Genomic DNA, 25,404 nt, shown 5'->3' with positions numbered 1-25,404 from the left:
TGTTAGGCAGCCAATAAACAGGAAAGTGCGGTCCTGGGGGAAATGCACAGGGCAGGAAGGTTTGTCTTGATTAGTATTTAAAAAAATGTTTTACATGCTAGAAAATTATAACTTCGAAGGGGGACCTCCTACTAAATGTATTTTTAACTGCTCTGTTGAAAATTCTCTACCACTAGTCAACATTATCTCTTAGTAGCTCAGCACAGTATTTCTTTATTAAAAGAAATAGGCACGAATATTTTTGACTGAAAAATTAATAGCTTTTGAATTCATACGCAGCAGGTTTTCTTTTGCAAAGAAGTCCAATATCGCTGCACAGCACTTCTATAACCATTTATTTGGAGTCCAAGTCAAACCTTTGACAGTTAGAGCCGTGCTACAAGCCAATATAAAGAACTCCAAGATGTAAACCAACAATAGGCCGTCTGTGTGAGGTTTGCCATTGTCAAATACATAGATTGTTTGGATTAGTTTATGTAAATGGACTGTTGTATTACCCTTTGGGGAAAAAAAAAAAAAGATCACATTTGTGTATGAAAAGTGGTTCCCTTCACAGGCAGCATTATAAATTCCTTATCCTGTAACTTACATGTAAGAAGTAAAAATTGGTGCCTGACAAGCAGATATTGTGTGACACTCTGTTGCCAGAGAGAACCTGCCTTCTTTTCATTCATTGGAAAATAGAAAATTTTATTATAGATACCATCTTATAAATCGGGAATTATTAAAATATGTATAGGTGAGGCATTGGGAAATTAATTATAAAAGGTAGACGTGTAGTGTTTTGCATACATTTTTACTTCTTTGCCCAAAAAAAGGGGAGGGGTGGACAGACGTAGAGCAAACCCTTGATGCTTTCAACTTTAGGGATACAGAGTTATCTGATGATCGGTTCTAAGGTGCAGAAGACTCCCTTTTGCTTGTAATTGATTTATTCCACCTGAAATAGTAGAACGCACGGTGTATGTTCAGATGCCTATCGTTCTAGACTCTCTGATTTGAAGGAAGCAGTCCCTGGGATTCAGATCTAACCTTAGCTGGGGACTCTCACGTTAGAGTCTTGCCAGGAAGTTTGTGGAGTGTTTTTTTTTTTTTTTTTCTTTTTTCCATTTCTGTTTAAAAAGGAACTCGGTGTTTATTTTAAAATCCTTAGTCACTAAGTGATAGAATGCTTTGCTGTAAACGTTGCTTTTCACTAAATGCCATTTGGGTGGTAAGTGTCATTTGCTGTGTCCAGTCATCCAACCCGTTCCCATTTCACTGCCAAAACCTTCTTGGATTGTTCTGACAGCAGCCCGTAGACGTGTTCGCTGGACGCTGTTGTGGAACTCATGTTCCCATTTGGCTAATCAGAGGCTGTGCTCATCTCGGGAGAATCCCAAGTTTTTAGGCGTGGGTCTGAGCGCGACTCCCACTGGAAAGCGTGGAGAGGACCTGAATAGGGGTTTACGGCGGTCCTGTTCCACACGTGCCTCCGATAACATCTCCTCCTGCTTGCTTGAAAATCTTTTAAACCGATAAAAACCTTTCCTTTCGTAATTATACCCAGGACTCAAACTGCAGTGCACGCTGTTTTCGTGAAGAGAATTCCTGGATTTAAAATCGAATTATTGCGTCAACGAATATTTATTGGACGTGCGACAGGAAGACATAGGGTAGTTAAACCAGACAGAACCATCCCTGCCATCGAGGTGTTTGGGGTCTCGTGGGACCAACTACCAAAGACACACTCCCAGGCTCTCCCTGGCATGAGCTGTGCTGTCGGGGAGTGAGTGTGTGGACCGCTGCCCTAGACGGTGGGGGTTGAGGAAAGACTTCTGGGACAGGTGACATCTAAGGTGAAACCTAAAAGATGAATAGGAAGAAGTGGAAAGAAGCGAGTTTCGTGACTCTTTTCTCGGGTTAAGAGCAGGTGCGTGTGTCTGTGTCTCTGAGGAAGGGAACTGGGAAAGTGTGTGAAGATGATCAGAGTGGAGGGGAGAAAGGAATGGCCAACAGCAGCTGAAATAAGCTTTTCGTTTGTCATAATTCTACTAAGAAGCTTTTAATTTTATTAAGGCTGGCCCCTGCTTGGAAAAGTTTACCAGAACAGAGCTGTACATTCTAGCAATGGGGGACATACAGTGGGCAAAGGCGGGCTTGCCATACGTACAGAATGGCCCACGTGTATTGTACGTTGGCGATTTAAAAGATTCGTCTCTTTTCCGTGTTCAGAGAAGCACAAGCGAAAAATCAGGCGATCGTAAACTGTCCTAATGAGAATGATATTCTTTTGTTCCAAACTCGGTACCAGTTCATGTTCTCAAGGTAAACGCCAAAATGGATTGCTTGGGGGTGAATGCTTGTCCTTGGAGGGAGGCCTCACTCAGAGGATAAAATAATAACAACCAGCACCAAGAAGCATGTCTGTAATAATACTTTATTAAGTTAAGGATTTTTGAAAAAGACTTTTTCACTATCATATGGTCAGGAAAATACCGTAGGTCATATTCTATAATCCTGAGAACGTAAGAGGTAGGCTTTGCTTTAGGGTACTCCTCCTACCCACCGGAGAACAGCTCCCAGCTCTGGAGAAACCACATCCCTTCAGATTTGGTGGGCAAGTAATTACAGTGTAGGTACTATCTTCTTTATGGACATGTTGTAAAACACAAGAACTTGGCTATTTGAGGCGAAAGGCAGTATTAGATTTTCCTTTGCACGCATTCTCGTTTCCTCCAACCGTAGCAGTTAGGACTGTTTGGAAATCGTTTTTAGCTACTAATAAAAACAGAGAGAGAGAGAGGGAGAGAGAGAGAGTGTGTCCGTCCGTGTGTTCCCTCGCCCCATGCCCCCCGCTCCGCAAAAGGGGGGGGGGTCTCTCAACGAAGTGGCTGATTTTGTGGGCTGCTCGCTGCAGCCTGGCTGTTGAGTTGGGGGAATAATTTGATGCCGTCATAAAGAGAGATTCGCAAGCACCACACACACACAGGGGATGTTTCTATACTGTTTCTCGCGAAGTCCCCCACCCTGAGGTTCATCCTGACGACCACCTTCTCGGTCACTGCCCGGCGCCAGGGCCCAGATCTAAGGCAGTAGCAGGACCAGGCAGAGAGAGCTCTCCCCAAGGCCACCCCCCAACCCCCTGCCACGATCTGGTAACATCTTTCCCGTCCCTCCAGCCTCAGAAAAGGCCACCTCTGAACGTGAGGGATTCGTGTCCAGGATTCACCTGCTCAGGCCAGTCGAACCAACAGCAGAAAAGCGAGTGAGCCCCAAAGTCCATACTGAGCGGCTGGGTCCCTCGGTGTCTGGGTTTCAGGTTGGCCTTTTGTTCTCAGCATCTGTTCTGAAGCGAGGCAAGAGCACAAACAAAAAGCCAGATGAGTCCTTATGGGAATGCTCACAACAAGTCTGTTTCTGTCTGGGGTTTACCTCAGCCGTTTGTTGATTTTTAAAAAAATGAGAGTGACTCACCGTCTTTAAAAGAGAGAGAGGAGGTTACTGTTTAAAAACGAAAGATAAATCTTTCGAAAAGGGGCTCGGCAGAGTCCCGGGCAGCTGGGCTGGTTCCAGTTGTTCGGATGGGTAAGATTTCTAGGATAGTCACCCCTGGAACTGACCTGGGAGAAAAGCTGACGGTTGAGAGTGCATAGAAACTAAAAAAATAAAGCCCAACGGCAATCTTAAGTGACATAAGAATTTAAGCTTTTGGCCGGCGTTTCAAAGAGATTATCTTTGCCCAAATCATCACATGATGGAAACTTGCCATGTAGAAAATATCAGAGTTACTAACTTTTCTAAACATAGCAACTTCTTTTTAAATAGAAAATGAACACAATCTGAAAAATAGGAAAAGAAACCCTCCCAGAGTCCCCATCCCTTCCTGCTCCAGGCCCCGGAAGAAAAAAATTCTCTCTCCCAACCTGAGCTACAGTCAGAAACACGAAGCACACGTGCTTTCATTTCTAATTGATGATTATATTATTAAGTTTTAATAGTTTACAGTTCAGGTGAATCTTGCAAGATTGCAGCACACCCCTCACCGTTCCCGGTTTGCTCTGCTGTTCTACGTCTGTAATTAATTTTTGTGTGTGTGGTGGGGGGCGTAGGGGGTCCAGTTTTTGCAGAGAGAGACCTTAATGAAAAGAGCAGATCTGGTTTGAACGCAGAGCCTATCTTGAAACCTTCCCCCTGCCGCATCTTATCACTCCCTCGTGACCTTCCTCCCCAAAGATGGTCTCTCCTCGAGACCAGCATGTGATCATCCAGCCGGAGTTTAAAAGTTAAGAAACTTCGATCACCGTTGACAAGGTTGACATTTCATTAACTTGTTGGTTCAGCCTTCAGATGATTCCGCGAGGCGAAGCACCCTGTGTTTGGAGTTTACCGCTTTTTGTTCTTTCTTCCCTCGCAGGCTACAGTCGTGTTTGATTTGGAATCGGGGCTCCTTTGGCAAATTAGCAATTAGAGCAATTCTGTGGGAATATGTATATATGTCATTAGTTTTCCTGCAAATTAATAGCAGGGGCAGAGGTCAGGCAGAAATTTTCCACTTGACTGCAGTTCCTCTGTGGAGACTTGGCACTTGGTTCTGGAATGGCCACAGCTGCTCTCAGCCACCCTCTTCCTCTAGGAACTGTCTTTTAATTAGTTTACCTCATAGCCATCATTACAAATATTACTGCCTCCCCTCCTCGAAATAAAATTACTGTTTCTACAAAATATTCCAGTGACATCTTGCACCACTGCACATTGATGGTGGGGTCAGTCGAATGCAGCATTTAATCATTAGATCACCTCCATCCGCGTCTCCTAATTAGAGTCCTTACAATACATTTTTATCTGGTAATTAGCCGAGATTGGCTACTTCCTCTGTGGCTTATTAGAGACGGCCCAGCAGTGGGTGTGAATCACGGTGTCATTTGTCAAGCCTGGTAAAAAAAAAAAAAAAAACAAAAAAAAAACCCTCTCTGCTCTCTTCGGGCTTGGTGTTGATTTCCACTTGGTACCTGTGTTTCAGAGCCTCCAGAAAATTCAGCTGCATCTTTCTTCGTGGATCGTGCTAACCGGGAGGGATTTTCTTCCCGACTGTTGCTTTTTCAGTAGAAACAGTCCAAGTATTAAGGCTGCAAGAATGACATTCTTTGCATGTTTTATGACTTTGTACCCGTATCGTGGGGCTTGTCTGTTCTTGTAGGTGAGCTCCCAAGAGATGGGCCTGCACTTGCTGAATGTTTCCACGAGTCTGGGGTTTGGGCAATTAACTAGAACCCAGTGGGCCTGGTGATCTTCCTCACAGAACTGGAAAGGAGCGTGCATGTTCCCTGTGGACGCTGTATTTATATTATAATTTTCATTACCTTTTAAAGAACGTCGTGGTGTTGAGGGTACTGTTCTTCCACCGAAGAGCCCAGAAGCAGAGTTAGTTCTCGGAATTGTTTTACGGTTGCTCTGCCTGTTTTCCTTTGATCAGTGTCTGCATTTGACGGTAAGCCCTTCGAGGGCAGCAGTTGTCTGTTCTGTTCCTTCTTCTGTCGTTTCAGTTCCCATTGCCGTATGTTTGCTGGGGAAGATTTATTGAATGTCAGTTGTAAGCAGGGATAAAAGCTAATCCCCAGGTCCCTTCCAAAAATGAGCGTGCAGAAAAATGAACCCGGATACTGTTGATGGTTCCCGTTGTCTGGGCGTAAGGAGACTGCTATACAGAGGACCTAGAATCTCCAGTGTGTATGTGATTTTGAGTCCAGGTTGTGAATATGGACACGTTATTTAATCTCCCGTGAGCCTGTGTTTGCTCATCTGTGAAACGTGAGTAACAACATCTCAAGTGTTCGTGATGGTATGAGAATTCAGCGAGACCAGGCGGTGGCCCGGGCTTCACAGCGTGGTCTTTACAAATGGTCCCCGTGACTTTCCCGAGCGCTGGGATCCTCTTAAGCCTAAGAGCATCTGCATTTTAAAAGCTGTATACTGATGAGCATTAGCCTTCCGTGCGCTGATTTCCTTGACCCGTTGCTGGGGCTGATGCTTAGACACGCTGTTCCTGTACTTGGTCAGTGATGAAGGCCCAAGGCAAAGAGGAGGTCAGCCCCAGCTTTCCCAGATCTGCTCCATCCCGCCGCGGCTGCTACGCCGGACCGTGAGCACTTAGTTTGCAAATGTGTGTCACGAAGTCAAGTTTCCAGCACTAATAAGAAAAGCAGCTCCCAGCGTCTGCCCAGCTTGCTGGGGGATTCATAAGGGTGGTACCATCTCCACAGCTTGCTCTTATCAGGCATGGGGGAGCATGGGGTGTAGGGATTGGTGGTGGGCGGGGCGGGGCGGGGTGGGGTGCGGCGGCGGCGGCGGCGGCGGTGGTCTGGTGTTGGCTGAGTCAGCATTTAAAGGGAGGGAGAAAAAGGAAAGCCCAACCAAAAGCTTGCAACCCAGCGTTCAGTTTCCAGTGCCATGTTTATGTTTTTCCATTAATACTTTCTCAACGATATTTGATCTTTCTCATTACTAGGGTATGAGTAAGGTTGAGTCTTCCCAACAAATTAGAACTCTCTTTTAATCTGTTCTTTGATTATGATCTCAGAGGAATCTCATTTTTAATACTTTCCACAAATAATGTCTTGGACTTAGGACTGTTGCAGTGGTGAACCAGACTTAATTTGTTAAGTGATTCACAATCTGGTTTGAGATAGTGATACCAAGTAAGGCTACTTTGCCAAACTTTCTTGGACTGGGGGCAGCTACGAGTTCCTCAGAGGGCAGTTCTGGGTAAACTGTAAGAACTCTGTTGAAAACAACCAAGTTCTTCAGTGTAGCCAGACTTAATATTTCAGTAGCAACGAGTTTTTGCAAAGGGGGACAGGCTCGTGTTTGCAGTTATTAATTAGAGAAACACTTCAAGGTGCAGGAGAAACAGATAGAAAGAAAGAAAGAAGGAAGGAAGGACCGAAACAGGGCTTGTTGATTTTCCTCTGTGCTCCTGCAAATAACTAGCGTGTGTTTCCGGACTTGAAGCGTTGGATTATTCCATTTTGTTACTACACATTTGAAACTGGAAGGAAAAAAATTAAAATGTTTTACAGTTCCAGATCTCTCCTATGCCCTATTCTTTTTAAACAAATGATTCCAATCCCATACTGGATAGAGTTTAATGAAGGTGACAGAGAAAGCTTTCAAAGATTAGTCTCTGCCAACTAATGGAACTAAATGGATGTTCACTGGATCCGGTGCCACTCTTTTTAATACAAGTCACAGGCCAAACCTCTCAGCAGTCGTTCCCGTCCGTGAAGTTTCATCCTGGAGTTGAGTGAGCCCGTCCCAGTGTGGTGTAGCCAGTGGCTATATGTGGCTATTCTAGTACAACTTTCCTTTTTATTAAAATTAGGTAAAAACAGTTTCTCGCTTGTACTAGCACATTCCAGAAAGTTCTGAGAGCTCAGGTTGATACCAGTGTATCCCAACTGGTGTTTCCTGAAACATCAGCGTTCGTGGGGCTACAAGGACTCCCTCTCCCGCTTCGAGATTTACAAGGCATACTAGGGTGCAAAGTCGTGCTTAAAGAAACGTCCTGACCCAGAATTTCTCAAACTCACCAGGCTAGGTAACCCCTTTTGGGTCTGTAAACGCTTGTTTAACTGTCTTTGGGAAAAAACCTGTCTCAGCAACAACAGGAAAGGAGAACATCGTAAGAGATATTATTTGATAAACTACATGGGGGAAAAAAATCTGAAAAGGAATATATGCGTATATATAGAGAGAGATATAGGTGTGTGTGTGTGTGTGTGTATCTGAATCACTTTGCTGTACACCTGAAACTAACACAACATTGTGTAAATCAACTACAATAAAAGAAATAAGAAAAAAAAGAATCACAGGACAGGATGCTAGAAATTTTAGTAAGTAAATAAAGTGAATGGTTTTTACATGGGAACTCGCCTCCTGTTTCAGCTGATGATAAAAATCTACTGTGAGGCATAAAACTAGCCAGGCCTCCCCTGTATAATTCCTGCTGCATTGCAGATGCTTTCTTGGTTGCTCTGTTTTTTTCTGAAGGTCTTCTAAGAACTGTTCCTTTCCTCACAGCTGAATCTGGTATCAAGTGTCACACTCTCCAAGTCTGCATCAGAGGCTTCTCCACAGAGCTTACCTCATACTCCTACGACCCCCACTGCCCCCATCACTCCCGTCACCCAAGGCCCCTCCGTCATCACCACCACCAGCATGCACACGGTGGGACCCATCCGCAGGCGGTACTCAGACAAATACAACGTGCCCATCTCTTCAGGTAGATGCTCCATTTTTGCCGCGGGGAGAACTGTGATCGGCAATGCTTGTCGACCAGCCTCTTTGTAAAGAGTGATAATTAATAGGACAATGATTCTTATTTAGCAGATATTGCGCAGAACCAAGAATTTTATAAGAACGCAGAAGTTAGACCACCATTTACATATGCATCTTTAATTAGGCAGGTAAGTAAATAACGCGGTATGAGAAATTATATCGGAAGGTATAGGTGTACATGGATGTATTATATTGATGCAGTAGATTTAAAACCGTTTAGTATGCAAGCATGCTAAAACCTGTTCTATAAGGTTTTTTAAATCTGCAATATATAACATAATTGCTTTTGATTAAGTATTACAATACGATGTGATTATTAGGAAATTCATTTCACACAACAGTGAAAATGAGCCTGTTTAAAGATGGCAAGTCAATTATCACAAGCTACAGTAATCTCTGATCCCTAGAATTAATCTGAGCTCTAAATAATTACTGAGCTTTAATCAGCTAGTGAAATGTTTTGCATTTCTCTTTGATTCTGCTTTATGAATGACTAATAAATTAATATTTCTGTACGGAAACAGAAATAAAAACTCCAAACAATTAGATAATTCCATTTTGCATTTTGCTATTGAACTGGTAAATACAGCCATTAATCTTAGAGCATTTCGTGAAACCTTCCTTAGGATTTAGCTCAGCGTCACGATTATTTTATGTTTTCAAGAAACCGTACAATGGCGGTTCTGTTGATTTGGTCATACATTATCTTTCTCTGTTGCCTTTGCTTCACAGGCCATTCTCGAATCTCCAGAGAAGCAGCTAACACTAAATGAAATCTATAACTGGTTCACACGAATGTTTGCTTACTTCCGGCGTAACGCTGCCACATGGAAGGTAAGCTTTCTTGCAGGCCTGTTGAGTCTTGGGTCTTGGCATTTATAGGAGAGTTTGTTGTCGGTAAGATGCAGGTGTTGTAAGTTACGAACATATTGTTTGGCTACATTCGAAGAGTCTAATTTGTAGGCATACTGGATTGAGAAAATAATTCCACTGGGGTTAAAATGCTGGGATGGAAGAGTCCCATTATGTTGGCATAACGAGTAAAATCATCTCTCTCTGGTTGGAATGTGTAGGAAGTTGTCTCGTGTACAGAGACCTCATGGTTTTCCGTCTTCAGCCACCAGCAGTATTTGCAGAGAATGCGTAGATAACTTTTGTGTGTTTTTTTTTAACCATCAGGAACCTGGAGAAATGATCAGATACACTTGATCAGATACACTTAACTTTCATTGGTTGGATATAACCTCCTTAACCTATGCACTCCAAGTACTAGCAAGGTATATTAGAGTTATTACAGGAGAACCCAATATATGTATTATTAAGGGTTTGTTTGTTTGTTTAAGTCGAGAGACTGTCCATCGGATATTCATAGGCACTCTGGGGAAGAAAAGCAAATTCTGAAATATGTGACTTGACTGTAATAGCATTTGCTGTAAAACGGGTCAGATTCCATAGCTCCACCTGGGATGCCCCCAGCAAGCCTTGGGGGTCACATGACATACCTCAATCCCAGTTCAGCAGCTGGTTCGTGGGTTCTGTTAGTAGTGATTCCATTGTATTCGGTTAAGCCCTCACCAGTCTTTGGATTTTCCCACTTTAAATTTCTCGGTTTTTAATAGTTTTGCTTTAGAAAAAGGGTCAGCAGATACAATCTGAGAGTCATATATTTTTTTTCGCACCTTTACTACTATCTAGAATTCTTGTAATCCCTAAATTCCAAAAAATTTAGAAATATTTAAAATGCAAATATTTTTGGATATTTTACGCGTTATTATTAGAAATAGGATAGGAATTTATTATAGGATGCAAGGAAAAGATGCTTTGCTGGATATACAGGTCTTCCTTGCTCCGTTCGTAATTTATATGGGAGAAAAACAACAGCAGAAACAGAAAACGCTGTTTCCTCTACTACATTCTTCATCAAATAGCGTTTTGAAAGAATATAACCAAAGAATTAATTCATCAACCTTACGGAGCTGTGAATCATCTCTGATGGCCCAAGGTAGCTTTTTTATTTCCATTAAGACACGTGGGCCCCGAAGGAACCTAGGTTCAAAACCCTTCCCTTCTCTTCCTCAGCCTGCCTTGAGATGTAAAATAGAAAACAGTCTTCAGCTGTGAATGCTTTTCAGAATTTCGGAAGTATAAGCATGAAGCAGACATTTTCTTCAGATTGCCTTTTATAAATAGCGAATGATCAAGTTTTAAAATAATTACCCGTTATGAATGTGATATTTAAGCTCAGATCTTCAGATTTAACTTTTTCATTTTCAGAAACTGCAGGGAAAAGTGCCCTTCATATAAACAGTCCTAAATGAAGTATTTAATGACTCATAAATACGTATAATTTTCTCCATGTGTCCTTATTTGTACTGTCATCTTAGACAGAAGATAAAATGCCCAGTTAAAGTCATGAGTGGAAAGAGTTCACTCAGCTTTTGTGGGAAACTCTCCATTTCCAGTTGCTTTTGCTTGGATGCACAGTCTTCGAAAACAAAACTTAAGTTTTGACTTTACAGTTTTATTTACATGGCTATATAGTTCAGACAGGTCTATAGCAGTCCTGTTTTTCAGACATGGCTTTACAATGTACACTTCTGTACATTTTGATACTTACTGGAAAACTTAGACAGTGATTAGGATGAGATGATGATTTCTTTTCCCAGTAAGGTGTCTGATAGGTACACATGCTCTGTCTGGACTTTTTTTCTTTCTTTCTTTTTCAGGAAATTTGGGTTTATTTATTTCAGCCTCCTCAGTGTCATGGTAGGAGATAAACAGTAGACCCTTAGCATCCTTTATCCTCTGCCTTTGTGCAGTATTACAAAAGAAAGTGCCCACTTAAAGACCAGACGACAGTTTATACGCCAGGAAATTTGCCCTACTAGCTGTAGTTATAACATGCCCAGCATTTTTCAGAGATGTTTGTTGTAGACCTACCAAACCTGTTTGAATCAGGGGTGTCCTTTCGTAGTCAGCTGGAAGTCTGAACCCACCCCAGTTATGCTGACATTCCTCAAAAATTCCTTGAGCCTTTGTCCTCTGGCTTCTCCTTGTGAGCAGTTCGTCATGCCACGTGATAACACTTCTCTCGTCACCTTCTAAATATTCCATATCAGACAAGAAACATCACCATTCTCTAGCATGACTCCTCACAGAGTCGCTAATGGCGATCATCCAAAAACAGAAACACCTCTCAAAGTAGAGATCAAGATTTTCCACTTGAGGGCCTCCCTGGTGGCGCAGTGGTTGAGAGTCTCCCTGCCGATGCAGGGGACACGGGTTCGTGCCCCGGTCCGGGAAGATCCCACATGCCGCGGAGCGGCTGGGCCCGTGAGCCATGGCCGCTGAGCCTGCGCGTCCGGAGCCTGTGCTCCGCAACGGGAGAGGCCACGGCAGTGAGAGGCCCGTGTACCGCAAAAAAAAAAAAAAAAGATTTGCCACTTGGAAGGATGAAGTATATCACAGGTTAAGGGGAGGAATACAGACTGTGTGAGCAATAGCAGCAGATGGATTGAGGGACTTACAAGGCATGTGAGGTGTGGTGTAAGTATCCACTTCTCCAGCCCCTGTTGTCGCCTACTCATTCCCTATAAGAAGAAGGTTGGGAGTAAATGATATGGGTCTCCTTGAAATAGCCTCGTGTCCAGGTTTGAGTGTCAGTCAATCACGTTCACCCAGGAGAACTCAAAAAGAGATGAAGCCATGCTTGTTAACTGTACCTAGTGTAAGTAAGGGGTGCGGATTATTCCTGAAACTCAGGAAGGATGAGATGTCAAAAACTCTTCACCCTGCAGTTGAGATGCTCCTTTGGCAGATTACACATGTCAAGGGTCTCAGCTTAGGAGTGACGGGAAATGACTTTGAACCCTAAGAAAGAAACGTGTCTATGGAAAGAAACCATCAACTTAGAGTATCCTCATTTTGCCATTGAGAGTTCTACTCATGGGTTCCTTTGGCATTTTCTCAGTTAATTAAAAGCACTTGCCCATAGTAAGGGCCAACATTTATATAATTGGGAAGGTAAGACCTAGCTTGATAATGGATACTGACCCACTGCAGGGTCATGTCACTCACTGCCGCCCCCGCCCCGGTCCTATCAGCTACAGGAGGTGATACTCTCGATGGTAGAAATCCAATGTCAATTTCTTCATAATAGACCTGAGCAAATGTGTCGAAGGTGTTAAAGCCAACACTTTGACGAATTAAAAAGAAGCAAAATGTATTTAACAGTAGGAATTATCATCTTTCATGGTTTAAAAAAATTAAAATAAATTACCCCTTTTGTCTGAGAGACAAGTGGGTTTAAAAGGGACGGTTTTATGCTTTACCTGTTTCCTGATTTTGAAGTCGTATTAACGTTACTTTTATATTTTGGCCGTGAAACCTATTTGGGGGCTAATAGGAGTATTAAAAAAAAATCTTTCCTCTGTTTAACTGTTCACCAGAGACTAGACTAAAATGCCAAAGCACAATTAAGTCATCATTTGGGGTTTTGATTTTGGAAGAGGCCCCCCCTTCACCACAGGAGGGTCATCCATGGGGGTGGGAGCTACAGTTCTCGGGGACGGTTTTACAACTGTGGACTGTTAGGCTGAATGTACTGCTGTTTTTGGAGTCTTTTCTTATAGAAAATGTAAATGTTCTCTCTTTTATACTTGCTGCAGAATGCAGTGCGTCATAATCTTAGTCTTCACAAGTGTTTTGTGCGAGTAGAAAACGTTAAAGGGGCAGTATGGACAGTGGATGAAGTAGAGTTCCAAAAACGAAGGCCACAAAAGATCAGTGGGTACGTCCACCATGTTTGAACTTCTTAGCCTAGCTTGGATTGCGCTAACAAGTGTTAACTAGAGGCTTTTGGCTGCTAGATGGTGTTAGACCAAAGAACTGGTTTCACGTTGTCTCAGTTAAGGGAAGCAAAAAAGCATTTCATCCCTCCTGTTTTGTATACCCACCAGTCCCCCTGCCCTGCTTGCTGGTCTTTGTTGCATCACATGCTAGTAGCTTTTAGGTGGCAATGCATATTAACCCTCACAAACCATTGGCTTATGCTTATTGCATTTTATTTTCTTTCTCCTGTTCCCTGTATTGGATGTCTGTTCTGCCCCCAACCCCGCCTCCTTTTGTTGCCACTTCATCTCCTTTGCTGCTGCTCCTATCCCAGGGTGCCATTCGCACCAACCTCTCACTGCATAAGTGCTTTATCAGAGTAGAGGATGAGTTTGGGTCCTTTTGGACAGTTGATGATGAAGAGTTTAAACGTGGCCGCCATATTCAACGAGGCCGTCCTCGCAAATACTGCCCCGATGAAAACTTTGACGAGCTTGTCGCACAGTAAGAGCCTTTACTTGCTTTTGTTTTTTGTTTCTGCTGTTGCTTTGGCTTTGCATGGTTGACTCATCCCATGATAGTTTTGCATTTCACCACGTAGCAGTGCCACGGCTTTCTGCAACGGAACTAAATCGTGTGATTTGTACATGTATTTCTCTCGTTTCTCTTTGGAACACCAGTGCCTTGAATAATGCTTTTTTGACGTCTTTAATGCAAATATCGGTTGGCTTTTGATTCAGCAGCTTTACGGGGACCCTATAACCCAGTGCTTTTGCGTGACCCCCTGATTCCTCCAAGTGAAGAGGAAACTTCCTTCTTTAGAGTTAAAATGTGTATTTACTGGGATACATTTCTTCTTCTTGGCTCACTCAGTATAACGATATAAATATAGTGAAATGAATGCCAAAAGGGCCCCAAGCATGGGAAAGAAATGGAGACCCGTGCCTCTCCTTCCTTTAGGGACCATTGGGAAACGTACATAATTTCCCGCCCCCCCCCCCCCCCCCCCCCGCCCACGGAAGCCACCCCTTTCTTTCCCTCAGTAGCCTCCTGTATGATTTTTTTTTTTTTTTCAAGTATTTGTATCCCTCCTGGCTACAGCTGTCCTTAAAACAACATCTATCTTGTCTTCATTTGGTCGGTAATGGACACAGCATCAAATTATTCTCGTACCCTCCCAAATTGCGGCTGTGCCCGAAGGACTGGAACCCCAGCCTCGGCTGCCTGACCCTCCCCTGGAGTAGCCTTCTCTCCATCTTCTTCTTTTGGCAATAAATGAGCCTTGAAGATCTTTTCTTCGGAGCTACCCTGCCGTTCCTCTAGCATTCATTCTAGAATTCAAATCCTGGAGAAGCTTAAGAGGCAAGATTCCTCCCGCTGGCTCCCAGGAAACCCTGCCAGTCCGCTCGCTGACTTCCCCAGCCCGAGGCCCTAGAGCATCTGCCTTCCTGCTGGAGTCCGGGCCAGGGAGGTCGCTGTTTTGTGAGACAGACAAGAGTTCATCCGTGGAGGGAGTGCCCGAGGCATTGATTACTTAATCCAAAATTTTACCCCCAGTTTGCTTGAACGGGAAAACTCTCTCCCACCCCGGGGCGGGGAGGTTCACACAGAGCAGCCCCCCACAAAGCCAGCGCGCGGCGGGGGGCGGGGGGGGGCGAAACCCACCTTTTCTTTGGTCTTCTGGCTGGGGGACATTTCTGATTGATTTGGAAAGATAGCGGCAAGCTTAAGACGAGACTTCGCGAAAAACACTCGGGGGGTTGATTGCGTTTAACTTTGAGTTTTTATCTTTCTCTTATGCAGTAACCCTTCCCTTATTAAAAACATGCAGACCAGCCACGCCTACTGTACACCTCTCAATGCAGCTTTACAGGTAAGATGAACGGCCGTCCGGACTGTGCCGCGGAGGCACATGGCTCCCGCACTCATTTCAAAATATATTAGCCTCGCTCTAATTAGATATTAAATTTTAATTCCGTTAAACTTTTTTCTTAAGTGCACAAAGCATCGTACTCCCTGGAGGCAGGCACGTCGGGCTGCTTCGGCATTAGCAAGATGCTTAGCATTTTGAATATTGTGGCAAAAAAATTAAAAGTTCACTTATTAATATTTATCAGCAGTATCATAATTTCCATCCTCTTATTTCAGAATTTCACTTGAGGCAAAAATACCACAAGTGTAATTACTCTAGCACAGCTATTAATGTGCTGGGTGATAGGCCACTGTGTCACATGACCTTCTATTGTTCACGGGTTTAAAGAGAAAGCGAAGCTTTTTTTTTTTCTTCTTCTTCTGCTCCTTTTTCTTTTCAAGTCCAGTTTGGCCTCTTTTCACTGGGGAGAGCGGGGCGGGTGGGGTTCGGGTCGCTTGGTAAAAGTAAACTGTTTTTGTTCAAGCGATAGAGGTGTTGAAGGAGAGACTCTTTAGGTTTCCAGCGGATTGCTCAAGGTTACGTAATAAGCTCGCAGAACGTTTGTTTCCTACTGACAAACCAGGCCCTCCTTACGTAACCGGCGTTGCCAGGGGACGAAGCCACGGGGATTGAGCAGGAGGGAGGTTACCACCCAAACGTGAGTTACCGGGGCAGCCCTGGCACCCGTCAAGCCTTTGAATTATCGCATATTGCTCCGTTACCCAACAGTAAAGTCATCTCTCAGGTCGAAGAGAAGACTGTAGTACACTTCCTTAAGGTTTACCTGGGTACCCCCCTCCAGAGTTCGTAGGTAGGCAGGGTCCTTTGGCCCGTCCGTGGTCCTGTTATGTTTTGACCCACCTGGATTGTTCTAGACCGCAGTCCAGAGGGATCTCGGTAACTTAAATGACAACAGTCTACACAGATGGATCTGACGTTATGTGATCCTAGCCCGTGACAGACCTTTGCAGCATGCGTTCTCGATACTTAAACATGACAACGTCATGGGCTCCTGCAAAGGGCTGTAACGCACAAACAGATACTAAAATTTTGTGAGGGAAGGGTGCAAATGAGAGAAGTGTAAAAAAGGCTCCTCAAGGGACGCTAATGATGCAAACTCGGTGGAGACGCTCAGCGTTGAGGGGAACAGAGTGCAGGGAAGAGGCGATCGGGAGGGGAGCTCTGGCTATTCCTGTTTAACAGCGGTTTGCTGAGCACCTCCCCTGCGCCCTGGAGAACCGTTTTCCCAGTTCGGTCAGCAGGAGCTCAAGGCTCCAGAGGATGGATGATACGCCTCTTACGCAGTTTCAGTTCAGAGGCAAATTCACTGACCTTAGCTTTCGCGCGCACGCACGTGCGTGTGTTTAGCCTGAACCAAATTTAAGAGGAGGAACTGCTTTCTGACAGTTTCTTTTAATTACTTGCAGTTCACACCGTAACTTTCGAAAAGCAAATGAAAAGCACGCTTAGATGCTGCCACTGTAAATACCGTTCATTAGTAACTATTTTCCCTGGAGTGTTGTAAAGTATGAATTTAAAGGCCGCTCTACCTGGAATCGTATTAAGATCACAGGCACATTTTACATTCATGAGGCGGCAAGGCCAAAAAAAACCAACAACAACGACACAACAACCCACCAGCAACGGTGATCCTCCATCCTCTGGATTCTCTTGACTCTGTGACTAATGTCAGTTAGGAGGCTTTATCATTACAGAACTGTTCTCACCTCTAAAACATTTGCTCCTGGCCTCCTCTGCACCCTTTCTTATTTTCAGCCATAGCCCCAAACTCTGCTGCCGTTTTCCAAGAACACTTGGTGTCCATCCTGCAGTGAGGTGAATACATGCATCTCAAGTCATGATTTGAGGAATGGATCTTTTTCCTCTCCTCTAGGAGTCTGGGTCCCGGGTCAGTAGACAGTCCCCTAGGACAACTTTCTGCTGTGCAAATTAAATAAAGAGTCTACCAGCAGGCCTTCCCTTCCCGCCCACTTGCATTTTTCAAGGCAAGTAAAAATAATAGTGGAACAACATCTTCAAAAGATTACTAGAGCAACATAACGCGTGATATACAATATATAAAATAGGACAGCCGAATCCACTACAGAAATAAAACATTGGACTCGGGACAGATTGCAGTATGCTCTGAAAAAGTGAAGTAACTAAGGGTAACCGTAAAGCTTCGTATTTATAGACTGCCTTTCCCCCGGGCGTCTCAGAGCGGTTAACAAACATTCCAAGAGGGACAGGACTTAGGGACTTCTGCACCTTGACTTAAGGACCTTTGTTCTTTTTTTTCTTTCCTTTTTTTTTTGGCAGAGGGCCCAGTGTGATATGAAACCACATACTGTGGGCATAGGACCACTTATAAAATTAGGTCCATTATAAAAATTGTAAGCCTCCCCCCACCCCTGGCCCCCTCTCCTAAATAGACATCAACGACCAAAAAAGAAAGAACCACTAGGTTAGACCGAAGCCGTTGGTGAACATTTTTCGAAGCTCGGGTGGGTTGCTTTGCTCTGTCGCTCAGAGAATGTCCGAGAGGCTCTATCGTGAAGGAGCCACCAGGTTTCTCTACGCAGCCCACTTGATCGTTTTTTTTTAAAGGCGACCAGGCTGGTTTTTTTCATTTACGTCTTTTTTGTCTGAGAATCAAGGGATCAGTGTAAAATGCTTACCTTGGGATGCCTTTCACCACTGTCAGCCCAGGTTTTATGATCCAGTCCCCATCGGAAATAGCTTTGCCCTAGAACGCATTAAGAGCCACGGAGAACGCGTCATCCCCAAAAGGTTGCCCTGTACGTGACCAGCTCGTCCCAAAGACTACATCCCCCTTTTGTTTTTACTTCTCAATCTTTGACTGACTTGAGAAGCTGCGAAAAAATACCAAGCTAGAGAGGGGCCCCACTTTCGCCACATTCTGACTGCAGCAGTGAAATGGCTTTGTGGTATTTCCAGGAAAAAGAGACTCACATGATGGTCCCAGCAGAACTTCCATGTCGGGGAGAGGCAGGACCACTGTGTTGTCTCAAACAAAGACAGTCAAGATGCTTGTCCAGCTGCACCTTGGGGCGGGGGTAAAAAAATCGGGCAGCGGGTCTGTCTTTTCGCTCTGCCAGAAAAGAAAAAAGTGCTTTATTGCAGTCACAAGAGATCTGTTGAAAGAAGTACTTGATGCAAATTATTTGACAAACTGTAGGAGAGTGAGGAATGTTCAGATGTGCTGTTCATCAAAATGAGTTCACCACATTTGGAAATGAAAACAGGATTTTTTTTTTTTCCATTTTTTAAAAGAAGGCAGTTGTTATATAAATTCAGAAGTGGCGGGAAGGGAAGGGAGAGCTGTGGGCTTGCGGAGGGCCTGCCTTTGAAGTAGTCCCTGAGCCAGGGCTGCGGTAGGTGTGGATGGGGCATCCATCGCGGGGCTTGGATGGCTAAGGCGTTTCTGGCTTTGGAGTTAGTTTGTACAGCGAGCGAGACGGCGATTGTCTTAATAGGCGGATTCTCTGCAGCCCAGCTTTGTACGCGTCCTCTCTTGGTTTTTGGCTCTTACTGTCTCACCAGAGCCAGGATTTCTAGACTAGTTTGGACTCGTGTATGACTGGCCAGTTGGAGTCACCACGCCAGATTGTCTTGTGATTGCACTTTTTTCCTCATTAGGATGGAAAGGCAGGCATAGTGTAGTCTGCAAGAGGGCCGTTTTGATAAATCTGGGTCTAATTACAGCCGCCAGTTTTTGAACGTCTGTCCTCTTTTAATAAAATGAAGAGTCACTGGGTCAGGATCATGACCCAAATGCAGCAATATGGCTACTTCAGCCCAGTGATAAGTATGTCTGACTATTGTCCGCATCTCAGGACTGGGGTGGTCGTTCTGTTCAACCGCAGTAGGATAAAAACAATGAGCAGTATCCCACCACGGGGTTGAGGAGTTCTTTCTTTTCCCCGCCACTTCCACACTCGGTCGCTGACACTCGCTTGGAGGGAGGGACTTTGTCACCTTCAGTAAGGATGTACTTACATACCCAGAGGAAATACCATTTACAGCTTCCTTTTGCCAGAGATTTCTTGCTTCTTCAGTCCTCCAATTCCAGGTGATTGGTCAGAGCCTGAAAGATTACCTAGAGTTACCGTTCAGCCAGTTATCTGAAAACTACACTAAAAAGCTTCAAAAATAATTCATTCCAATGGAAATGATGGGGGCGGGGAGATAAAAACGGATTCCACTTCTATACTCTCTTCCTTTTCTGTAGGCTCTAAGACAAATGGTTATGGAAGTGCTCCTAAGTTTGGGCTCTGTGGCCCGAGTAATCTGCTCAGATCTTTAATAACATCCAATACTGGAGTCATCGAAGTGGATAAAGAAATGAAAATTCCATCATATGTCCCTGTGATCTAGAAATGTTCCGTTCCTCTTGAAAAAAGGCATCAGACAGAAACCTCGTTACTGGTAGATAGCCTTGTCTAAACCCAGATGCCTCTACCCAGCAGGGCTGACCTGAGCCCTCCCTCCCCACGGGCGCTTTGGTCCCTCCAGCTAGCTCTCTGAGACCCAGCCTGGGCCGTGTGTCAGCAGCCTGACTTGTAAAGCACAAATCCTTCTACACCGATTAGAAACTTGTCTTTTCCAACCCGTGCCAGAATGCCGTGAAACCGAAGATCATTGAATCCACCCATAACTGATAGCCTCCCCGTCTGTGTACACCCTTGTCTTCATAACTCTTCTCTCGGTTGATGGCAGGCTTCCATGGCTGAGAACAGTATACCTCTATACACTACCGCTTCCATGGGAAACCCCACTCTGGGCAACCTAGCCAGCGCCATACGGGAAGAGCTGAACGGGGCGATGGAGCACACCAACAGCAACGAGAGCGACAGCAGCCCGGGCAGATCCCCTATGCAAGCCGTGTGAGTACCCGCCACCCCGGAACGCCTTTGCCGTCACGTCCCGGTCCCCCTGTTCTAGGTGCACACCGGCCCCTTCTCCTCTGGCGGCTTTTGACACCTTTTCTGTAACTTCTGATTTCCTAGAACCCAGATAGAAGTGGGTGCGTCCAGAAACCCTTAGCTCGGTTCGCACCTAGGAGGACCGTTTACTGACGTTCCCGTTACAGCAGTAGGCTTCACGCGGCCCCACGAGTGCCCAAGGCCATAAAATGGGTGACACCTGTGCTCTTGGCCTTCACTTGCCCGGCTCAGGCCATTCTCGCAGCCACATTACCTTTTCCTCCTATAGCAGTAGAACGCATCCTGGTGGCAGAGTTCTTCGCTGTCTGTTCACCGTGTGGGCGGGCTGAAGCTAGCGGGGAGGCAAAGGATGCTCGTTTACTTGGTTACGTGGTACGCGGAAGCGCGGACGCCATGCCGAAGCGTCATTACCAAGCACTGACGATGGCACGAACGAAAGGTGGCATGGTTCATAGATTGCTCTTAAAATATTAAAAGGAAAATTAACAGGAGCATTATAGCAGCAGACGGCAGTATAATGAGCACGCCCAGAAGCGTACGGAGTGAGGCACGAGGGCTATCCCAGGCTGCATGTGCGTGGCGTCAGGACCAGGCGCACCACGGGCAGGGCCGTGCGTGCTGCCCCTTTTGGCTGGGTGATGGGAGGCAGGCGGGGTGACGGTAACGACTCCCCGTCTCCCAGGAAAAGTTTTAAACGAGCAAAGAAAGCACATTTCCCCAGAGAGGATTGGCGGGGGATGCTGTCAAATGACAGCCTGTGGCTTTGAGCGAGTCTCTGCGAAACCCGCTGCCCGCTTTAAAGGGATAAACCTATTCAGTGCTGACCGTGCTGTCAGCTCCTAGAAACGAACCCCTTGTCTACACAGTGTCTCTGAATTCCTGACCAACGTCTTATTTTAAGAGCATTTGAGTGATGAGAATGGAAAGTATGACCTGTGGCAGTTAGCAAGAGCATGAACTGGCACCTACCAACAAAGGCAAAACGCTGTCTGCCAGCATGGGTAGCTTGGTGGGTTTGGAGGAATCTGAAATTCGGTTCTTTAGCATTTGAATTGCATGCCCAGAGTGCTTTGAAAAGGACCTTTAAAGATGAAAATAATCGTTTTAAATTTATATCAACAGTCTCGTAGCATTTACTCCACAGCATTTTAAGAATGTGTTTCTCTCTCACGCCGCTACTGCCATCGATCTTCCTTCGTCAAGCAACCTGGTCTTTCTGACTTTATTATCACACCCGCATTCATCTCGAAATCGTCGTCACCACAGGAGTATTTTACTAAGCTATTAAGGAAGTTCAGAGCACACGTAAATTGGCGTGTGCGCTGCTTCAAGGAATACTTACTGGAGCAAAAGCATCTGAAGTTACTGAGTGGAAGAGAGACTGTCTGTCTGTCTGTCATAGTATCCACAGACTGCTGACGTTTACCTGATGTGTGTTGCTAGTATTTATAGTAAAAAGGATCGCTGAAAAAAGAGAAGACAATTTTAAAAAAAGGTATTTGGGTAAAAACCTCTCACAGCAGTTTAGAGTGAGGCTAATTTTGCTGTACAAGATAGAGTCACTATAAAGTTATTTCAGACTTTGAGTTAAACCAGAAACCTTGCTTTACAGCAAGCAATCAGCCTAATTTTTAACGAAATGAAGGTTGTACTGGTGTGAGTGTGTGTGTTTTGTTTTTAAGAAACCCTGCATAGGGATGCCCCAAAGCATAGTGTTTTATTGCTCAAATCTCACAGGTTTACACTAAAATAAAGGATTTTGCTAAAAATAATTGCTGGTCATCAGCCCATATTCCCTGTGCCTACTCTCGGTGTTTGTGAGAGATGCTTAACTCTATTTGATCTCAAATTTCCATTAAGCAAATTCTATAATGACGTAGTTTTCTTTCTTGTCCAACGTGCATTTACCCTGCTATGATGCAACTTGTTTCTCACCTGTTCTCTGGGAATAAACCAGCCATAAACTCTACAGCAAGGCTTAAAGGGCCTCGGTTAATGAGGCAGCCCAGCTACTATCGAGTGTCGAAATAGAGCTTCTTACCCTTTCTGTGACACTCAAACGCCACAACATTTTTGTCTGTCTCTTGAAACAAACGCTACAAAGTAGTCACATAATTATGGCTTTGGGGCCTTATACTTTTATCCTGATAGGGGCTAAAGGAGCTACAAAGCAAAATACTCCATGCTGTGCCCACACCCTCTGAACACAATGCCTTTAAACACCAGTCCGCTTGCCTTAAAAACTCTTCTGTTCCCAGAGTAGCTAAACAAAGGAATTACTCAGATGTAAGAAAGGAAATGTGGGGCTTTGCAGTTATTCACTGGGAGCCCTTTCGGAAGCAGGAGTCGGAGAGAAAGGCATTGGGGCGGCGGTGGGGGGGCGACCTGCAAGGGTAGAAGGCGCCACCTGCAGCTCCATCTCCCAGGAGGCACCTGGGAGACCACGAAACACGGTATCTTCAGCAGTGTGCATCTTACCTGAAATGGATCTCGCGTGGAGATCCTTTCTCTAGAGCCCTGCGTGCCTGAGTTACTGCTTTTGCCCCACCCGGGGGGAGGAGGGGGCGGGGATCTGCTGGTATCACGAAACGGCGTGAAGCTGGATTTCATTTCTGTGGCGTTTTAAGAAGCCTTAGTATCTCACCTGGTTGTGTTGTCAGGTTGTCACACCGTAGACCTGGTCAGTTCACCTTTGCTGGGCTTCCACTCGGCAGTAGGTGCTGGGACTGAGCCAGCGTGCGTAGGGTCGTCACCTGTGTCTTTGGGACGGAAAATAACCTTCCTGAAGTTGGGTTGCAGATTTCAGGGGAAAACAAAATATTCTCTCCCGTGAACTCTACCTTGTTGGTGGGACTGGGTGGGTGGGGGTGGGGGGATTTTGTTTCGTTCTGCCTGGCAAAACATTTGTCCGAGTCTAAAATTACAAAGCAAGAACTTCACGAAGACTCGCCAGTCTCTTCCAGGGCCCAGCACCCCTCCCACCCATATAGCCTTGTATCATCTCTGTCATCAGATTCAGCTCTGTAAACCAGAAAAGATGAATACATCGGTAGTTTAAAAAAACGAAAATAGGAAAATGTTGATCAGGGAAACAGCTGACTCTCAATCCAGGCTACACACAACCCAACACCACTCCTATCCAATCAGTGTCACAAGAACCACCTTGCCGGAGGACAGGAGGGGGGTGACGTTTGAAGTAACAGTCCTCAATGGTGCGAATACGAAACTGAAACGTGAAGAGATGTTCACCATCGTCAGTCATCCAAAAACAACACCGTGTACGGTAACCTGAGCTTTCCTTAGTACACCTGCTCAGCAACACGATGTTCTCAGAAAGCAGTGCTTGGTGATGATGAGGTTGAGTCTAGATCGATAAAGCTTCTTTGGCAGTTAATATCGCACTAAATCATACGAACCGTAAGATGTTTTCGCCTCTGCTCCAACAATTTTATTCTTAGAAATTTATCCTAAGGAGGTAAACCAACAGAAATATGGATAAAAGCGGTCACTGTGTTATACAAAGATCAAGGTGGGGGCGAGGTATGGGGGTGAGCGAAAGACAGTCCCCAAATGCCCTCATCACACTGGGATCTCATAGCCATAACAATTAACACTGTAAAGGTAGCACAATAATCACATTCTTGCTATGTGTACAATATGTAAAAACAGGGCCCCAAATGCGAGAAGGCAGGCAAAACCAAGAAAGTCTACCTTAATTAGAGTTTATGGGTGATAAATATATACATATATATATATATATATATATATATTTTTTTAAGGAATAAAAATCAACACACCTAACTCTTCCCAAAACAATATAGGGGGTCCTACCAGAGCTGACTTCCCAGGCAACGCCGATGTACGCAGTCACACAGGATCCCACACTTAAGAGTTTTAACGCTCAGCTGTTTCCGAAATCCTCAACGACTTTTTCAAACACATTTTCACTTTGCACTGGGCTCTGCACATTATGCATACGGTCCTGGATCTTGATGCTGAAACACAAATAAATAGGCCCATTAAAAAACTAAAGCTAGATGGACCCAAACTAGTAAAACATACTCTACTCTAATAAAACTTGGGTATATTTCGTTTTGCACATAGGTTGTAAGAATACGGGCCCTTTTTTTTTTAATGGTTTGCTGTTTTTTTGTTTTAAAAAAATTTATTTTGTGTTTTATTTTATTTTTGGCTGCGTTGGGTCTTCATTGCTGCGCGTGGGCCCTCTCTAGTTGCAGGGAGACGGGGCCACGCTTCGCTGAAGTGCGCCGGCCTCTCATGGCGGTGGCCTCTCTCGTTGCAGAGCACGGGCTCCAGGCACGCAGGCTCAGTAGCTGTGGCTCACGGGGTTCTAGAGCGCAGGCTCAGTAGTTGTGGCGCACGGGCTCAGCCGCTCCGCGGCACGTGGGATCTTCTTGGACCGGGGCTCGAACCCGTGTCCCCTGCGTTGACAGGCGGACTCTTAACCACTGCGCCACCAGGGAAGCCCCAGGCCCTATTTTTTAAAAGCTATTTATCCCAACATCTACCCCCAGACACTCTCTAGGCTCTGCTCATTTTACAGTCAGTTCCTCTTCTAGAGGATCACGTGTCAAAGGGCAGTCCAAAGCACTCCTCTGTTGATTTTTCAAGGGTTCAAGAGGCCTTTGGGGTTTGCACACAACATCAGTTATTTAGGAAGGCCACCATCCCCAGCACCTCCTCTTTATTACTAGTAATACTTGATAACGTCAGTGAAAAAAATCCTCCCTTCTGTGGCCCGTTCCTGCAATGGGACTTCTCTTTAAAAAAAAAAAAAAAAACCTGAATGGTTCTTTTACGTATCAAAAGCCCCGCCACCGAAAGTAATTTGTATTTGCAAACGATCGGTTGTAAATATGATTTAGGAACAACATTTCTCAATTGTTATCGGAGTGCTGCGCGTGGTCCCCCGCAGGCCCCTTCGGGTGAACCGTGCGCTGGGCTATAATGAGCAAGTCGGCAGATCTCATCGGAGCCCCGCGTCCCGGTGGCCGCTACCAGCCGGGCCTCATGTTTTGCCTTGTTTACAGCTGACAGCGTTATTATTCTGATCGGGGCTCTGCTTTCTTATCATATTGTTGTGTTGAGCGCGCCTTTTCCTCTCCGTTTGTGTTCCCTGGCAGGGCTTTTCTTGCCTTATTGACAGTTTGTAAAAATATGCATTAATTTGGAGTTTCCAGCATGTATCATGGTGTCTCTCTGCTGTGTTTGCTTGAAGTTGATTAATGATAGACCCTCGCTTGGGGTCGGTCTCCGGAGAGTTCTTTCACAGGTTCTGCATGTTAACTAGCAAAGCAGAACACACAGCAAGCCGTGATTAGCCCAGCCTCCTGCACACAGTGGTCCCCACAAACCACT

The 25,404-nt window shown here is 45.0% G+C and overlaps 1 protein-coding gene across 16 annotated transcripts in view; it reads left to right on the top strand.

Annotated features, from left to right (window-relative positions):
* FOXP1 (forkhead box P1) overlaps nucleotides 1-25,404 on the top strand; it is a 598,032-nt gene that overhangs the window by 567,225 nt on the left and 5,403 nt on the right. For 13 of the 16 annotated variants that reach the window (XM_079934807.1, XM_079934808.1, XM_079934797.1 and 10 more), the window contains 6 exons: nucleotides 8,059-8,260; nucleotides 8,365-8,444; nucleotides 9,049-9,150; nucleotides 12,984-13,105; nucleotides 14,950-15,019; nucleotides 19,799-19,965. In XM_079934807.1, coding sequence (XP_079790933.1) covers nucleotides 8,059-8,260; nucleotides 8,365-8,444; nucleotides 9,049-9,150; nucleotides 12,984-13,105; nucleotides 14,950-15,019; nucleotides 19,799-19,965 — 743 coding nt within the window. Of the gene's footprint in view, nucleotides 1-8,058; nucleotides 8,261-8,364; nucleotides 8,445-9,048; nucleotides 9,151-12,983; nucleotides 13,106-13,480; nucleotides 13,651-14,949; nucleotides 15,020-19,798; nucleotides 19,966-25,404 lie in introns of all 16 variants that reach the window. The other 3 variants (XM_079934799.1, XM_079934798.1, XM_079934802.1) reach the window with 2 other exon arrangements.

This window comes from Stenella coeruleoalba, assembly GCF_951394435.1.
Source record: "Stenella coeruleoalba genome assembly, chromosome: 10".
Lineage (NCBI taxonomy): Eukaryota > Metazoa > Chordata > Mammalia > Artiodactyla > Delphinidae > Stenella > Stenella coeruleoalba.
This window is presented reverse-complemented; position numbering and strand designations above follow the sequence as displayed.